General features: G+C 40.6%; 2 protein-coding genes across 7 annotated transcripts in view; both read left to right on the forward strand.

The window, feature by feature from the left end:
• Mdr49 (Multi drug resistance 49) overlaps nucleotides 1-13,673 on the forward strand; it is a 73,597-nt gene extending 59,924 nt beyond the window's left edge. For all 6 annotated transcript variants that reach the window (XM_072007965.1, XM_072007964.1, XM_072007969.1 and 3 more), the window contains 6 exons: nucleotides 1,850-2,201; nucleotides 2,722-2,949; nucleotides 3,464-4,413; nucleotides 5,428-5,829; nucleotides 6,569-6,715; nucleotides 10,383-13,673. In XM_072007965.1, coding sequence (XP_071864066.1) covers nucleotides 1,850-2,201; nucleotides 2,722-2,949; nucleotides 3,464-4,413; nucleotides 5,428-5,829; nucleotides 6,569-6,715; nucleotides 10,383-10,586 — 2,283 coding nt within the window. In that variant the 3' untranslated portion in view covers nucleotides 10,587-13,673. The remainder of the gene's footprint in view (nucleotides 1-1,849; nucleotides 2,202-2,721; nucleotides 2,950-3,463; nucleotides 4,414-5,427; nucleotides 5,830-6,568; nucleotides 6,716-10,382) is intronic.
• A 1,913-nt stretch (nucleotides 13,674-15,586) lies between these two features.
• Nucleotides 15,587-18,158, forward strand: part of LOC139989517 (dipeptidase 1) — a 233,425-nt gene continuing 230,853 nt past the window's right edge. The window contains exon 1 of the mRNA XM_072007986.1: nucleotides 15,587-17,103. Coding sequence (XP_071864087.1) covers nucleotides 16,952-17,103 — 152 coding nt within the window. The 5' untranslated portion in view covers nucleotides 15,587-16,951. The remainder of the gene's footprint in view (nucleotides 17,104-18,158) is intronic.

Genomic DNA, 18,158 nt, shown 5'->3' on the forward strand with positions numbered 1-18,158 from the left:
TCGGACGCGAGAGACTGGCGTTCGGCTAACTGAGTTTCTTTAATTCGTTTCCATGATCACACGATTTTTATTCTTATTAAGGATTAAATATTTCCTACCTTGTAACTGAATATTGCACCATGTACACATGTCCGTATTACACGGTAAATATTCTGCAAAAAATTACGTAAAAAGGAAATATTAGGTTGTCCGGAAAGTGTCTTTCTTTCGTAAACGTGTTTACTACAACAATGCACCTTCGTACAAACGTGAAACCAAGTCTGTGAAATGTCGCCGTTTTTATCTCAACAGAACAAAATGGATCGTACGTAATTCGACAAAATAATATAAAACAAAAAACGCTGTGCGTCTATTATTTTCTCATAAAACGAAAGAAACTTTTCGGACAACCTAATATATCAGTGATTCTTAGGGATACTCAGTTCGGATAATAGGGGCTCGCTTAGGAGTTCGGGTCTAAATTTCTTTACCTAAACGAGATGCGGATAAACATAGTTCTACTGTTGATACTTCGTAATATTACAATGTAATAATTTGACAAATTATGAACATCGAACAGTGTCTATTGTCAGTCATTTTGTTGTATATCGAGATCATGTTGACCCTCAACAAATTCGGCTCGTTGTAACGCGCTAACAATAGTCTCAGGTGTGAGCGACAAGCCGCGAAACACGCGTGCAAACAGACGATAAAACACCCGTTAAACCGTGCCCGGGCAAATAACGGTATCCCAGATTACGGCTGCGTCAACGATTAGGCGTTTATTACCGAATTATCGGTAGGTGTATTCGATGCTAGCGATGGTTTCATCCGCGGTTCCACCGGTATATACCGTTGTGAATGTGTATCGCGTGTGTTTGGCCTTTATCCGTTGTGTCTCGCGACGCGTTTAGAACCGTAACGATCCGCGGAAACAAGTGGACCAGACATTTTCCAGTTTATGGTGCACGCCAGGCAGTTTATTTTACGGATCGATGCGGCACGATCGTGCACGTGAAATTTTACCCGGGAAAACCGAGCACCGTTTGCTACACGCACGTTGATGGACGAACAATATTGGGTTTTATATGAATGGAAGCTTTGGTTACGAGATCAGATATATTAGACAGTTACGCAAATTACGTCGCTTTCACGCGGCACACACGGTATTAGCATTGTGTTTTTTTAAATACATTATTTATTTATTCACAGGAAAATCTATTTTCGAATACTTTGCTCAGTGTATATATATTAAAATTTACCATGCAAAACTTTTATATCCACGTGTTTTATGAAGCATTTTGAAATTTCACTTCTAACCAGACTATCACGATTATATCGATAGAATGTGAAGTCTATTTAAAAACGTACATAGAAGTCACAGAATAAGTAATTGTAAACATATTTACAATATACATATATTTAATTAGAAATTAATATATAGCATGTAGTTTGTTATTAGATCGTACGAAGTACTTTATGCGTATTCAAGTAAAACACCAAATATTTTCTTGCTGTTCTCGACTTAACTTGTGGTACGCGAAGTGATGTAGCTCGTAAATTTATTAAATCTCAACACGGTACGTACACGCCGTAGACGTGTCACGTCGTAATTTCGTTAATTAAATCCCACGAGTATGGCAATCGAATAGGCAAATTACTTGCGGACAGTGTTCTCCTGATAATTATCAACGAACATGGTTATACCTAAAACTTGTTTCCTTTAAATATCAATTAATTTTCATTCTTGATTAAACATAAGTATCTATCCTCCAGTTAATTAAAATTTAAAGTTGTCAAAATGTCCACATTCATTAACTCTTGTCAAGTAATCAAAGCAGAGAATCTTTATCAACGATCTTCGTTCTAGGCCTACGATAGTCCTGTGGGAGAGAGAGGATCGCAAATGTCCGGTGGACAGAAACAAAGGATCGCGATTGCTCGAGCCCTCGTTAGACGACCGGCTATACTTCTATTGGATGAAGCTACGTCTGCTCTGGACGTTCATAGCGAAAACACTGTGCAAAGAGCTTTGGACGCGGCGTCAAAGGGTAGAACAACGATCGTCGTCACTCACAGGCTGTCGACGATTACAAATGCTGATAGGATAGTGTTTATAAAGGAGGGTCAGGTGGTTGAACAGGGCACGCACGAGGAACTGCTCGCCTTGAAAAATCATTATTACGGATTGGTCTCTGCTGACGCCAGTGCCACTGCCAGAGGTAATTGCTTTTACGTATGAAATTTTCAGGGCAAAATAGTTTGTATAGGTGAAGTTCATATAACTGGATTAGAGTTCATTCGTTCTCTCCCATCATCTGTCACTTTTCGTTTACATAATAGGAATTCGTGTTCAAACAAATAAATTCAACAAGCAGAAGATTATCCAATTGCCAACTAAAATTTCGTTCGAACAAATGCGATTCGTATAAATAGGGTTCTAATGTATAGACGTATTATATTACGTATTACTGATGCTCGAGCAAGTAGGTATTTTTTTCATTTTTTTAGAGTTTCACCAAACAAGAATTAAAAAGAAAGTATCAACGTTGTAATTGTATAGTTTCGATCTTCAAATTATGTAAAAAAAAAAAAAAAAGGATAAGCTTGTTTTATAGACATTCACGTATTATCGAGAGCAATAGGAGCGTCCCAGAGTTTATGATAATAAAAATGTAATATTTTTCTTCTCTTAACATCGGACGGTATGATGTTACGCTTTCGTGTCGATTGAATTTCCAGCGAAAGCGACGGCATCAGCCGCAAAGACGGTCACCGCAGCCATACCGAAGCAGAAACCACCGTTGAAGAGGCAATTCTCCACTCTGTCGATGCACTCTCATCGGTTGTCGTTAGCCGGCGCATCTGAGTGCTCGGAGAATCAACTGGAGGAACACGAGAAGCCGTACGACGCGCCAATGATGAGGATATTCGGGCTCAATAAACCGGAATGGCCTTACAATTTGATCGGTATAGTTAGCTCGATTACTATTCATTTAACCATTCACTCGTACATCTTCAACGAGAAATTGGATCAGTCTCTCTACCGATGAATATAATTCCTCGAGGCCATACAACTCTTGCTGTTCTAACAGATTTATCGACAGAAAAACAGAAATCCTCAGGGTATCTAACATGAAAACCAATCGATCTATCTGTCTATTAACAAAAATTTTCTACATCATACAATTTCTTCAATCTCAACAAAGTCGACAAAGAAGAAGAAATTCCCATATCTCAAGATGTCTAACAATAAAAACGATCAATCTCTCTCCATGGATTGATAAAATCCTTCCAACTTCTATAGCTTCTGCAATCCTAACACATTTATCAAGGGAAATTACATTTCAATACTTCAGGATATCTAACAACAAAAATAATCCATCTCTTCATCGGATGCCTCGCCTATCATAAATCGTACAATTTTACCAATTCAAAGAGTTCTACCGAACGAAACTAATGAACAAAAATTGCCATGTTTCAGGTTGTTTAGCAGCAGGCATGGTGGGCGCCTCGTTCCCAGCATTCGCTGTTCTCTTCGGTGAAGTATACTCCGTATTGGGTCTTCAAGATGACGAAGAAGTACGCCACGAGAGCGTCAAGTTCTCGATTCTCTTCCTGGTGGTCGGAGTTGTTACGGGCGTCGGTACTTTCCTGCAAATGTATATGTTCGGATTGGCCGGTGTGCGTATGACCGCGAGGATCAGAAAAATGGCGTTCACCGCGATGCTGCGACAGGAAATGGGCTGGTACGACGAGGACACGAACAGCGTGGGTGCCCTTTGCGCCAGATTATCCACAGACGCCGGTGCTGTCCAGGGTGCAACGGGGACACGTGTCGGTGCGATTCTTCAGGCTCTGTCGACCTTAGTCCTTGGAATCGGATTATCCATGTATTATACCTGGAAGATGACGTTAGTGTCCGTCGTCTCGATACCTTTGGTGTTGGGCGCAGTCTTCTTCGAGGCGAGAGTGATGAGCGGCCAAGGTCTGCAAGAAAAGAAGAAGATGGAGGCCGCGACGAGAATCGCCATAGAGGCAATCTCGAACATTCGGACTGTAGCCAGCCTTGGGAAAGAGGAAGCCTTCTTGCAGCGTTATTGTGTGGAACTGGATCTCGTGGCTAAAGCGACAAGAATTAGAAATAGACTGAGAGGATTGGTATTCTCGTGCGGTCAGACCATACCATTCTTCGGTTATGCCTTGAGTCTCTATTACGGTGGTGCTTTGGTGGCTACCGAAGGTTTGAGATACGAGAACGTGATCAAAGTGTCGGAAGCGTTGATCTTTGGATCCTGGATGTTGGGACAAGCCCTTGCCTTCGCTCCCAATTTTAATACCGCGAAAATTTCGGCCGGAAGGATATTCAAGCTTCTAGACAGAGTCCCGGAGATCACCTCGCCACCGGATTCGGAAGACAAAGATCTGGATTGGGTGAGTGCGAGACTTACAAGTCAGCGTATAACTCCGATTGCACGATATCGATAAGAGATTATAAATAGGAAGCTTTATCTTATCGTAGTTAATGTTGCGTTGTTGGATGTATTGAGTAATGAGGTGTTTGATCAATTATATCGCTGTCGTTGAAACAATGTAGTTCAATTATTTCGCGAGTTTATCAGGAAGAAAGCAAACACCACGTGTAAAGTATAGAGGAAGATTGGCAAAGCTGGCCAAATGTCTCGTTTCGACAGGTTTCATTACGGCTGTTTAGCAAAGCGACGAATTTATGACGTACCGACAGCAACGCCTCCGGCTATGCACGTTAATTACGCTCAAAACGGGAAACTCTGTTTGATTGGGGTTGCGATTATCCCTCTAGAATTCCAAACCGTTTAATGAAGCGATACGAAATAAACGATGCGATGTTTCGGATTTATCCTACTCAAGCGACTGCCACGTATAATTCGATTGATTAGCAAGTATTTATAATGCATTCGGTCGAATCAGTTTTCTTCTTCCTATCTGATACAAACGTAGTCCAACGAATTAATATAGCGATACTCGAATTCATAAATAACGTATAGATTTAGATTTAGATTTCGACATTTACATAGACGTTTTGCATGCATAATTTCATTTTCTCATTTGATCACACGTGGCGAAAGTGTACGAGATTCGAGTGGAGATAGGAATCTCGTTTCATGTTTTCCAGTTTTAACATAAAACGCATATTCCTTCACGTTCTAATTTTATTTAATAGAACCGTGTCAACGTAAATACATCACTGGTTAAAAATTGAAAAACCAGTTTATCATACCGAATATCGTGTAATAGAATTAGACGAAGAAAAGTTTAGAAACTTTAGATTTAAAAGTGCAGTATGATCGAGAGGCGAGACATTCTTTTGAAAATGTTATTATCTCCCAAGAATTTTCATTATTTTTTCACTTTACATTCGATTAGAGTAAAAAGCCTATCTAGAATCAGAAATTTGTATAATTTCAGAAAGCGGACGGCTTGATTCAATTTTCGAAAGTCGAGTTCCATTATCCGACAAGGCCTGAGATGCAAATTTTACAAGGCTTGAATCTAATCGTGAAACCGGGCCAGATGGTCGCCCTGGTAGGCCAAAGTGGTTGTGGCAAATCCACCTGCATCCAATTGTTGCAACGATTGTACGATCCGATTTCTGGTACCGTGACAATGGACAGGCGTGACATCTCGTCGGTTTCGTTGCGCAATTTGAGATCTCAGCTTGGTGTGGTCGGTCAGGAACCAGTACTTTTCGATAAAACGATCGCACAGAATATCGCTTATGGCGACAACTCCCGAACTGTAACGATGGAGGAGATCATAGAAGCCGCTAAGAAGTCCAACATACATAGCTTTGTCAGCTCTCTACCACTAGTGAGTAGCGCAATTCTTGTTTGATATTGGTATTCCCGGAGCTTAGCTGTTCAGAGAAGACAAACACAGTAGTGCTTCGTTCATTGGCCATGGATTAAGATCTTAGTTGATCGTTTACCAAAGGAAATATATTTTTACGTACAGAGATTTGAAGATTTACAATGGATGTATTTTATAAATATATTATGTGTTAAAGTTTCGTTAGCACCGTGATGAAACATCGTTGCTACCATAATTATGTTGGTCGAGTTTGAAACAAATATGAAAAAAAAAATATACAGAAAGAAACTTACAAAATATATATTGGAAACATATAACCCAGAAAGATCATCGAGGCATTTTAAATAGTACGCTATTCGTTGTATTAATTAATAAGCCGTAGTGTGCAGCGAGACTTGAACGCGAATCCTGTGTTTGCAAACTATCGTTTCTAACTCGCGTGTACATTTTCGGGTTTGTTTCAAACTTTACCAAGGCGACAATAAACGTGTCTCATTACAGCGTTAATGAAGTTTCTAAAAGTTTTGTATAACACGCGTAACACATTCACGAAAGTTCTCCATATAACTGAAACGTCAATACTTTCTCGAATCACGCGATCGCGATAACACCAACTAATTAACGAAACTTTTACATTATGCAACGTAACACAAAATAATTCCAATGGAAATTTGAACCGTTTCGATAGAAAGTTGCATATTGAGCAACGTAACAACACGTTATTCGATCTTGGTTACAGGGATACGACACTAGGTTAGGTTCTAAGGGAACACAGCTCTCCGGAGGACAGAAGCAACGTATCGCGATCGCGCGTGCCTTGGTCAGGAATCCTCGAATTCTACTTCTGGACGAGGCTACATCTGCTCTCGACACACAGAGCGAGAAGGTAAGTTTGCTCGTTTAAAATCATCTCCTTGTTGTCTCAACAATTCTCGTCTACCGCATGCATAGTGCATGTTCATCCTCTTCTAAAGTATTTCCGCGAATCGCTTAAACGAGAAATACCGTGGACGAAAACCGTCGTCGAGATGGTGGCGAGAAACACCGCGGGCAAACCGAGAAAATGGGTCGTGAAATCAGGCTGAAGTAGATGCGGCGCCCATTCAGTAATATAATACGCGATGGAACGCGGTGGCGCTTTTTAGTCGCGGACAGAAGCAGAAAGCCGGCGAAAAAAATGACCAACCTTCCTCCAGAGAGGCAGAAGAAGTGCGAGGAATTCTCGCGAGGACAAAAGCCTCGCGTTCCAGTCTCGCTACCACCGTGCCGCATTGTTTCGTCCTCGTGACCAATTAACAGCCTCGTAACTTGATGGGCCATTTTTCGTCGTCATTGTCTAACGCGACGTTCCACCAGGAATTTTGTATGATCGAAGCGGTACGATTACATTTGAGAAATTCTATACAGATGTTCGTTATCATTAGACAACGAATTATTATGCAACATCACATTTTTACGAATATAATTAAAAAAAGAAGAGATGCAAATTGCGATATTTATTAAATATTATAACAAGCATTCTACTTTGAATATTTTATATCGTTTTGCGTATTATGTGACTATATTTGCATCTTTAGACACTCGAGGGTCAATGCTTCGAGGTTACCAAGGAAAACGCGGTTTGTCAAATTGACGAGAAATTGACATTTCCAATAAAAATCCACAGTCCAGTTATCATTTCCGTTCGACGTTAATATTCTTTGAACAACAAACCACCTTCGCTCTCGAATAAAAGCATCTGAAAATTCTCCTTTGCACGTAGCTTATGCGTCTTCGTAACTTGGCCGAAGATGATACTTATGAAAAATTTGCAAAGGAAACGTAAACTCAGAGATGATGTTGTTTAATGTTTCATTTATTCGTTGCTCGAGATAACTAATTGCTTAGGAATTTCTTGTGTCGTATTACCGAATAAGTAGGTTAAATAAATATCACTACATTAACCATGATGCTAATCTAAAGCTGATACTTTATATTAGCAAAGTTTATCTCGTAACATGATGTCTAAATAATCTCTTAAAACGTTACACGAAGCTGGCACAGGACAAGTTTGCGCGCGAAATTTTCTCGTTTATGTCAGCCGTGGGTTTTCGATGTTTAATGAGAATCTAGCACCAAAGGCACAGCAAAATAGTTTGTTGCCATGAACGACGAATGTGAATAACAGCGGAGGTTAAGCAATGTAAACTAACGCTAGTGTTACGAGTATACCGCACCGGCTGATGAATATTAATGGAACCTGATGGATTTTAATGAACAATATGAGTAAAAAAAAAAACGCGCGAGCCAAAGTAGACGAAAAAAAGAAAGAAGATACGCCGCGGCCATGTTTCTCCCGTCGTACTGCATCACGCAATGCGACGGACATACTTTACATGCTAATTTTTCCGAAATTAAAATTCATATGTTTTCGGGCACCGCCAACGATTGAAACGTTGCTTTGGTCATCGTATCTCGTTACAACGATATTATATCTCGCTGTTCGCTTTCTCTGTTGACAATCTGTACAGTTAAAAAACAGCCTTGCGTTACCTATACACGGATGCGAATGAAGGAAAACAGAAAAAACGATAAAGAAAGGCGGAACAGAATTTGCATGCGCGAATGTTATCACTGCAGATCTTTTTCACGAGACTTTCTACCAGATTTTTCTTACGAACGTAAGCAAAGAAATGGAATTTAAATAGAGAATTGTTTCGCACATTGAATGTTGTAACGAGTACTTTATTTCGGATATTTTGTACTGTTGGAGTTATTAGGTGTATGTGAATACAAAGGAACGCGTGGATAAATTTTATTTTAAAATACTAATGCGTAAATACAAGTTGAAACATAATATGAGCTGATTCAGATCCACACGCTAGCAGTGTTACCCTATGACTGAAAAACCCTGAAGCCAACGTCGCCTATCTACTGTTTATGGTTTGCCTTCGACGCCGTCTTTTGTCTATACGCTGTCGATGGTTTCAGTGCCTGAGAAAGCTAAAAGAAAACTACAACTAAAACATCTACAGATGTAGAGTTTTCTTAGAAGTGATGACCACTTCAACATGTACATTAAGTCGGTCGGAAAGTTCTACCAGATTTTACTTACGTATTTGCAAATTTATACGTTACGTATCTTAATAGTCGAAACATAAGCTACGAAAAAGCAAGACAAGATTGCAGAAGAAATCAACATTTTTATCAATAAAGTACATCTTTATAAAATGTTTAATATCGGCAATAGACAGAATAGATAGATTGCCAGAGATGGATGAAAGACAAGGATAAGTAACAGTGAATATTATATTCGAGGCTACTCGATAAATATTACGATTAAATCAATACAAAGGCCAAAAACAACAGAACCTTTTGATTAATCTGATACTTTTGTATGTAATATGCATTCTATATATTGTCGCATTGTTAAATTTCTTACAAGTGCATAAATATTCGCAGTTTAGTTTAAGGTGATTTATCCAATGTGTCTTTCGTCGCTTGTTGTATTTTTCTTCGTTTATGCATTCCGAAACGCGATTGTTGTTCGAAAGGCTGTCGAACGATTATCTCGATTCGACGCTTAATTTTCAGAGCCACAAAGATCGATTATTCTAGGCTGGTGGTAGCGTGGCGGTCCTCTCAAAATCGCCAACAATCGAGGACAATCGAACAGTATTATCTATGGTAACAATCGGAAATACCCTGAACCGGTGAGAGGGAGTTCGATTGTTGTCCACGCGGACGGAAAGCGGCTCGCTCGTGCCGAACGAATTTCATGGCAATTATTGTTTCGCGGCTGCTTACTGGCTACCGTGTTTTCCTCTTTGGTGTGCCATTCTCCATAGGAAAATAGGTTTCATTTAGGTTCCATTGTACGTGCTGTTTATTCGATCAGAAATCTTTAAAAACCACGTCTTTTCGTTATCTATTCGATCTTCAGAGATAATATATTAGGTTGTCGGAAAAGTATCTTTCTTTTACAGACGATGCATCTTTGTACAAACATGAAACCTAATCTGTCGAACGTTATGATCTTTATCTTGATAGAACAAAATGGATCATACGTAATTCGATAAAATAATATAAAAGGAAAAATGTTGTGCATTCATTATTTCCTTATAAAACGAAAGAAACTTTTCGGACGACCTGATACGTATTAAGCTTGATCAGAAATTCATTGAATTTATCGATAAATTTATTGAAAAATCAAAACACAGTACCGTGCAAAAGTTATTAGCTTTTGGAAATATTTGGTTGAATGGTTGAACTAGAAATAAGTAAACATTAAAAATTGAATACAGAATAAGAGAATGAACAAAATTATAGTAAGAAACATAATATCTTGTAAAATACATAATATCTTGAATTAATCGATATCGTTTGAGACAAACGTTATTTTTTCGATTTAATGCTTTCCGATAAACAAACGCAGAATTAAAACGTCAAGTACCTTCCTATTCATTGATAAAAGTCAAACATTTGCGTTTGATAGATAATTGAAGACTTTTGCACGGTACTGTAACTTAGGCGCTTGATAAGTTAGTCAAATATTCAACGATAATTTTGTATAGGTCGTGCAAGCGGCACTGGACAAGGCCATGGAGGGCAGGACGTGCATCACCATAGCGCATCGTTTGGCGACTATAAGAAACGCCGATGTGATCTGCGTGCTAGAGAAAGGAACCGTCGCTGAGATGGGTACTCACGACGATTTACTTTCAGCGGATGGCCTGTACGCTCATCTGCATACTCTTCAAGAGAGCGCGATAGAGTAGAAACGAACGTGAAATCGCGTCTCATCGACGCACCTTGCTTCGGAGGCGAAACAGCCCAACGACGAAGCAGACAGTAGTTTGAGTGGAGGCGTGTCAGGCCTGTAGCTCAGAAGTTAGCAGCAAGAAACGGATGAACTCCAGCAAAGCAACAAGAATAGCAAAGATTTTATTGACTCGCCGGACGGAAGTCCACGGACACGCGTATCGGAGCTTTCGTAAATTTTCACACCGGCAAACGCTTCTTTTATCTTCTCAGCTGGCCCTTAACTTTGTTATAGACTTTCAACGATAGTTTTCTTACAATTTTATTTATACGTATTTTCAATTTCTTCGTGTGCCTCGATATTGCTAAGAATCAATTTTACATGGCAAATAAGAGGAACTCGAAGGAAGAGGACGTTCGTAGCGAACTCTGAATATCATTAGCTGTCTCGTCGATATTTTGTTCGTGCATTAGACATCGAAACACTCGCGTTTTCACGGTGCTTGCTCTTCTACATGCCGGTTCTCGCGCCCAACCTAAAAGAGAACGAACCACGGATCCACGAAACGCGAAACTTCGATACAGGGAACAGATCTTTGCGTCGCAGCAGCGAATAATCGTAGCGGAGACGCGTCGGATGGATTACCAGCGATCTTTCAATTCGCGCGTTACGTAACAACGATCACCATGGCGCGAACGATAAAACGCGTCGCTGTGGATAACGCGTAATCGACATCGAGCCTGTATTTTCCAAAACGATATTCCCGTTCCTTCGTCTTCGTTCTTTTTACATAGCCTTTACGACGCGACGCTCGCGAGATCGCAGTAACGCAATAGTCCTCGATCCATTCGAACGAAGAAGATTCCGTAGAATGGCACGTAGTCGCGATCAGATTCGATGCATGGCCTCGAACGATCCCCTGAACGATTCGTTGTTGGCCAGGAATACCAAACTAGCCATCCGAAAGAAACCGTGAAGGCGTTTGTTGAATTCCTATATAGGATAGCAGTATAAATACGATAGAAATGGAAGAGACGCGCGAGTCAGACGCGTGCATTGAATTAAGGAGAAAGTGGGATAGAGAGGAAGATATTCGCATCGACTTACGGGGTTGATCAACATCGACAGAGACGAGCAAGAGGCGACAGGTGTTTCGAAAAACGGTACATCGCGCACGACTCGACGATGTCCCTCCTCCACTTCGATAATCTTCGGGCTACGTTCAAACGTATGAAAAATGTATGAACGTATCGTTTCTATACATCTCGCTCTTTTCTCTGCCTTGCTCGCAAAACACGAATTCATCCACGGGACAACGTGTCGATTGCGTCAATCAGGCGAACGTTACTAGAAATCGTTGAATTTTCGTGCCTTAACAGCAACGTGTTTTGTGTTCAACTAAAAAAAAAAAAGAAAAAAAAACGCGATAGTAAGAGATAGAGAACGTGATGGGAAAAGAAGGAAACAGAGAACTGGGAGGGCTTAGGTTGAATTTGAATCAGGAATAAGAAGACGAGAAAAGTCGTGACAGACGGATAGCTAGTTGAGTTTTGAAATAGCTCGGATCGATTCACCGATTCGTAAGGAATCAAAAGGATGTACTACGTGAAATCTTTGCAAAGTTGGATGATTTTAGCGGAGGAGGAGCGTATCGTTCGCGTGGAAAGGCGTTCCCGGATGTCGGCAAGTCGTCCATCCGGTGCGGTGGTTGGATTTCCGTGGTCGAACTTCGCGACAGATACTTTCCTTGAACTTGTGCCTTCATACTTGGTATACTTAGCGATAAGATTCCGTCGGCTGTCCTCGAGGCTTACCACCTGAATGGTCACGTGCAACACGCGGCGCGACGATAACAATTTTTCGTAAAACTTGACTCATTCAACTTTTTCCAACTGTCTAAAATGTTAATAATAATCATTGTCAAATTTTATCTCTCTATTACGAAGTAAAGTATCTTTCAACTTCAGCTAAATATTAAAATATTTAGTATTAAGACTGGAAACGCGTTCTCGCGCCTGCGTGATCGTACGAGGATTTTCAACGACGTTGTCGACGCAGAGTACTTAATTTACCTCGAGAGAAGCGACCGAAAGAAGGCCTACGATCAAAATTTACATCCGATGATCGAAGTAACAGTGCTTTATTAACATAGTGACAATACAACGCAGTAGATGTAGAACGTGTTCGAGCCAGGAACAAGCGTTTCGCGATCGAAACGCCATTCTGATGTTTGCGAATCAAGCATACAACGATCACCGGGATCCGTGTACGATCGGAAGAACCCGACGATGTTGTGCTTCACTCGTGTACTTACCCTGTATGTTAAGCGGATTGAAAGGGAGAACGAACAAGTACAATCAGATCCACGCATTGAATGACGCGTGACGATCATTTCACATCGTTTCGACGGTCATTTCATTTAATGAAATTCACGGTTCTAGATGTCCTTTCTCGTTTGAATCGCGATCATGGTGCTCGATTCGTTGAACAAATCATCTCAGACTTATTGTACCGGTCAAAATTCAGCTTAGGGTTTATTATGTACTTTTCAAAGAGAATATACTATTATATTATACAGATATACATATTACGTAAGATCGAGCACTAGACGGCAGAATGAATAGAATGAATATGAAAATGAGTGAGTAAGTGAGTGAGTGAGAAAGAGAGAGAGAGAGAGAGAGAGAGAGAGGGATAACCTCTAGTGTGCAAAAGATATTGAAAAATCGTTGCTTAAGATTAAGGCTGCGGCCAGCGTAACTTAAGGGCAGAGATCTTAAAACAGAAATATCTATGCGAACGAGCGACGATCGCTTGGTTCAACAGGCGTGTGTGTTGAAACGGCGAAAGAAAGCAGCAGCGTGTGTTTCATTTTATTTTCTCTCTTTTGTTTTTTGTTCTTTGTTTTTTTCTTTTTTTTTTTTGTTCATATATCGAAAGCGTGTCGAATTGTAATTATACAAGCGATTTTCTAGACAGTATGACGATCAAGAGGAAGTATTAATGTTTTTCGTCTTTTTTTTTTTCTTGTTATAAGAAGGAACGAAGCAGATCGTACTGCTGTCATATACAAAATAAATGGAACCATAGTGGAAAAAAAGTACGCACGAGTTTGTTAAATGAACAGGCGGCGGGGGGAATTCAGTTTTCGGTGGGAGCGGTCACCGAAAAAAATCGTGAAATTCGTTCCGTTTCATCCATTTTGTTCCCCATTTATAATCTATATCCCCCGGCGACGCATTTATTCGCGCCGCAAAACTTGCGTCTATCCGCTGAAGCTTTTAACGTTTATCATCAGGTTTATCACCTGCTGTTTGTTCGCGCGAAAATTAAAAGACGCGCGTGTCCTCGATACGCTGTGAAAAATCAGCGCGTCCGATTGGTTTTTCCAACAAATCCACTTTCTTCGTTATCTCTGCTATCCATATTCTCTATTTTCCTCCTATTTGTAAAATTTTTCTTCCAACGACCAACGTTCTTTGTTTTTTTTTTTTTTGTACCGTGGCATAAAACTGTACGCGGCTCGTCGAACGTGAGAACGCGTGGCCCGCGAATTTTGATTTTTGTCCCGAGTCTTCGTTCAAACGACGCGCCCTAATACCAGCAACTTGATCGAAGAGCGTTAAAAGGGTGTTAAATGAACGCGTTTTGAGGAACATGAACGAACGTGAAGTTGGATCAACGCTATCCCATTTGCTTCGGCAAAGTTCGCGATGTACGGTGGTAGTTTTTCAAGAAACTTGTACATCGTGCGACAAAAAGACGTAAGTACGTACATAGTTGGATGATTGGGTCGAGTCGATGGACGTGACAAACACTACAAACCATGCGTGTTTCCATCGAATACAGAGCGAGCGAACAGAGGTAAGCTGCACGCAGGATAAAGAAGTTTCCAACACGGAGGAAAGCTGATTTATTACTCCGGGAAAGGGACTGAGTAGTAGAGGGGTTGGAGAGCGGAAGAGCGCAGCTTGTCAGGTGTATAACGCGTCGGAACTTGCGAAATTATTCCATCGAGTTTTCGTGCTGGCTGCAACGTGAGCATCGCGAGAGAATACGGGACGAAGGAGGACGAGAGAAATAGAAGGAGGGAGAGCAGTCGCGTCTTAATTGTTCGAGACACGCAGCTCGACGCTGCTGCTCACGCTTCCCGTTGAAAAGGAATAATTAGGGGAGACGCGGCATCGTCGTTAACGCCTTGTAAACCGCATTAGTAACGTTCTCCCGATAAAACGTTGCTTTGCCCTTTTATCGCTTATCGGCTCGCTGAAATCTATTCGCGCCACTTGCGAATAATTCATGTCCAACAACGGAAATGCATGCTCGTAACCCCTTTTAATCGTATTCCGCCCCTGTCTTGCAAATCGTGTTTCACGTATTCCTGAGGTAGAATTTTCTTCGATAGCCCGTTATCGTTTACTTTCCGGTTCTTTTTCTACGCTGAGTTATCGCGAGATGGACAATAACGGGCAAAGTGTAAACGTTCTTGTCGAGAATCGTGCATCTTAATTGCCAAAATAAAAGTAAAGGAACATTAAGGTTACACTTAGAATTCGTATTAAAATAGTTTTAGAATTATTTAATAAACGATTTCCAGGATCTTCACCGATATACATTTGCACGTGCCTCGGCACTTTCTTTGTCTCATCATCTTCCATACCACACTACCACCGGAACAGTTACATTCATCTGTTTTTCGAGACACCGCATACTTCTATCTATACACTCATACTCACATACATGCGTCACTACTACGCGGCCAATCTAGTCTAGCACACAAAATTATACATATCTCAATAGTTCTTAACACTGGAACTAACAAAGTTTTTCTGGTTTTTGCAATTGACAACAGCATGAGAGCGTTTCCGATGGAAATAATGTTGATTTCAATCGATACTGCACTAGTATCGTGCAAAAGTCTTGGATTACCTGTGATAGATGATCCAGCAAGGGAATATTTTTATACAACGTTACGTAGAAACCAATTCCTTTGCGACGCTGTTCGTTTGTATTTTTTCCGGAAAATTATTTCAACAAGTAAAAGGGTAAAATAAATGTTACGTAACGTGGCATATACGTCGAACGATTTAAAATGAGAAAAAAGAAGGTTAAAGATATACATAAATCGCTTGAAATACTAGAAACAAAATATCGTATAATATAACGTGTGTTTATTGAAAATTTATTTGAGAAGATCCCAGAAAGAACGGCAAGACATTAATCAATATCTTTCTTTATTAAATTACCAACAATTTCCAAAATATTACGCTTATTAAGAAGCAACAACGGACTTGAAATAAATTTAAAATAATAATATCAAGTATCCTTATATTCATTCATAAACAGAAAATACCGTTGTATATTAAGTAGCTTAAATCTTTTACATAATGCTGTACCTATTTATCTTCATCATATTATTTTAATTATAATCATCCCGATATATATAGCGCATTTACATACACATTGTAGATCGGTAGATTTAATATTAAAACCCTTCTCGTTGAAATATAATACAAAAGGTTATTCGGTCCATCGATCGCGGTAAATGTTCGAGGCACCATGTAACGTGTCGCTTAAGGCGATTTGAAACTCGTGACATTCACGCGGTCGACGATAACCAATCAGGAAACTTTGTGGAAACGTTCCGTAGACCAATAACATTCAAAATTCCGTGCATTTCGACTTCTAATCGGAAGGTCACGGAAAGGAAATCGTTCAGTTCTCGTCGGTCTTCGACCGATGCGTCGCGGTCGAGTTAGTTCGTAGTTACGTTCCGATTTGCGCAACAGTCTAACAAACTTTGGCCCGAGCAAGTTCATAATCGCGTAACTCTCAGGTCGGCTTTATTTCAACAATGCACCTACGATACCGTGACCATCTTACAACCACACGATTCCCAAGCCTTTGTTCGTCATCGACAATAGAAGCTGTCTCTATGGCGTAGCAGTCGAACTTCTATCCATCGTTTGCTCCCTCCACCCGTCGCTTACTTCTGATTAGAAACCACGCTCTTTTCTGCACGAGAGAAAAAAGAAAAAAAGAGACGAGAGAGGCGAAGCGTTTTCTCGTCAGTCACGTTTGATCCCTTGTAAGGGGGCAGAAACGTTGAAAAGACATCGGGGATCAACGGGGTTCGCTTTAATCCGACGACCCAGCGACGATTAGCATTCACGGGGGAAGCTCACCCTTTGTTGTGCCGACAGTCAGTAGCGGAATCGCGGAGTCGTGCCAACGAGGTAACTGCTCAAGTTTTCTGAGACAGCGCGACGCGAACTGGGTTAGAAAAAAGACACGGGATAGATGTGTGTAAAAAGCTTGCCGATTAAAACGTCCTCGGTCTCGAGAAACTTTAGTGTTGAAGATTTCCTTCGCGAAATTTGAATGGATATACATCATATTCGTATAGGTGTGTACATTGGTCGATTGTTTTGTCGAAGTTCGCGAGTGTGTTGTGATACGAGGAGAAGTTTGACGACGGAGATTTCGCGGGAAACGGAGCTTGTAAACAGAAGGGCGGAAAGGAGAAGCACACGGTAAGTGATAGTTTTATGTTTCTGCTGGTATTTAGAATATGTTTTCGAATCTTACGTAATTGCGTAAGTGACGTTAATTTCGAAATCGTACTGAGAAAAGTAGTTTCACATTATGCGAACATCGCCGTTTAAGAGAAGATTGTTTTACGAGGTACGAATTTTAAAGACATATAAATTCCCTATTCTGTAAACACGCATTTTTACACATTGAAAAATTATTTCAACGAATATAAGCAAGTGGCTCGAAGTCGAATAACATATACAAATGTTTTAAAAAATCGAAACCATAAATTCAAAGCGACGAATAGAACGTACTGAGTAATTGACGAAAGAAAATAAAATTAATTCATTTTTAGATTCGTATCATCAACCGCGTTACTTTTCCTATTGATCCTATAGGGGAATCAGTTTGTATTATTCTTCTCATCGAATATCACTGCGGAATAGAAGCTTCGAAACTCGATGTTAGCTCTCGAACAAAGCACATACATTTGTAGTAAAAGGAAGGAAGAAAAATAGAAATGCGTGGAAACAGGCAGAGGGTAGAAATGGAGAGAACAGTAGAGGGAGGGTCGTGTGTACGGGGTACCGATTTGGACCGCTAGATGCATATAAATCAGCATAAATTGTACTGTAGAATTTCGTAGTCGACTCGCGTCGTTCTGTGCGTTGTAGGCTTCGCGTTTAACCGACGTGTATACGCGGTCCGCACGAACGAGCGTGATGCGTCTTGCTAGAGGGAAAACTCGACCGCTCTCGTGACGGTTCGCGTGGGATTTGCTTTGTCCGCCTGCTTTGTCCGCATTACGAAGGTGGCAAAGGTTTTTTTCCCAGCCTCGAAAACGAAATTGTTGCTTATGAAACAGCGGAAGGTGCACCGCCCCACCGTTGATAAAATACAATTGCCCTTCTCTCTTTATTCTCTCCTTGCTTTCTCCACGTTTCTTTCTCCCTCTCTTTTTGCCTGTCGTTTTTCTCCCGGAAAAAAAGAATAATTCAGCCGCGTTTGCATTTTACCCAGGGTCCGTTCTGTAACTGCCACTCCCGTGCGAATG

This window comes from Bombus fervidus, chromosome 7 (assembly GCF_041682495.2).
Source record: "Bombus fervidus isolate BK054 chromosome 7, iyBomFerv1, whole genome shotgun sequence".
Taxonomy (NCBI): domain Eukaryota; kingdom Metazoa; phylum Arthropoda; class Insecta; order Hymenoptera; family Apidae; genus Bombus; species Bombus fervidus.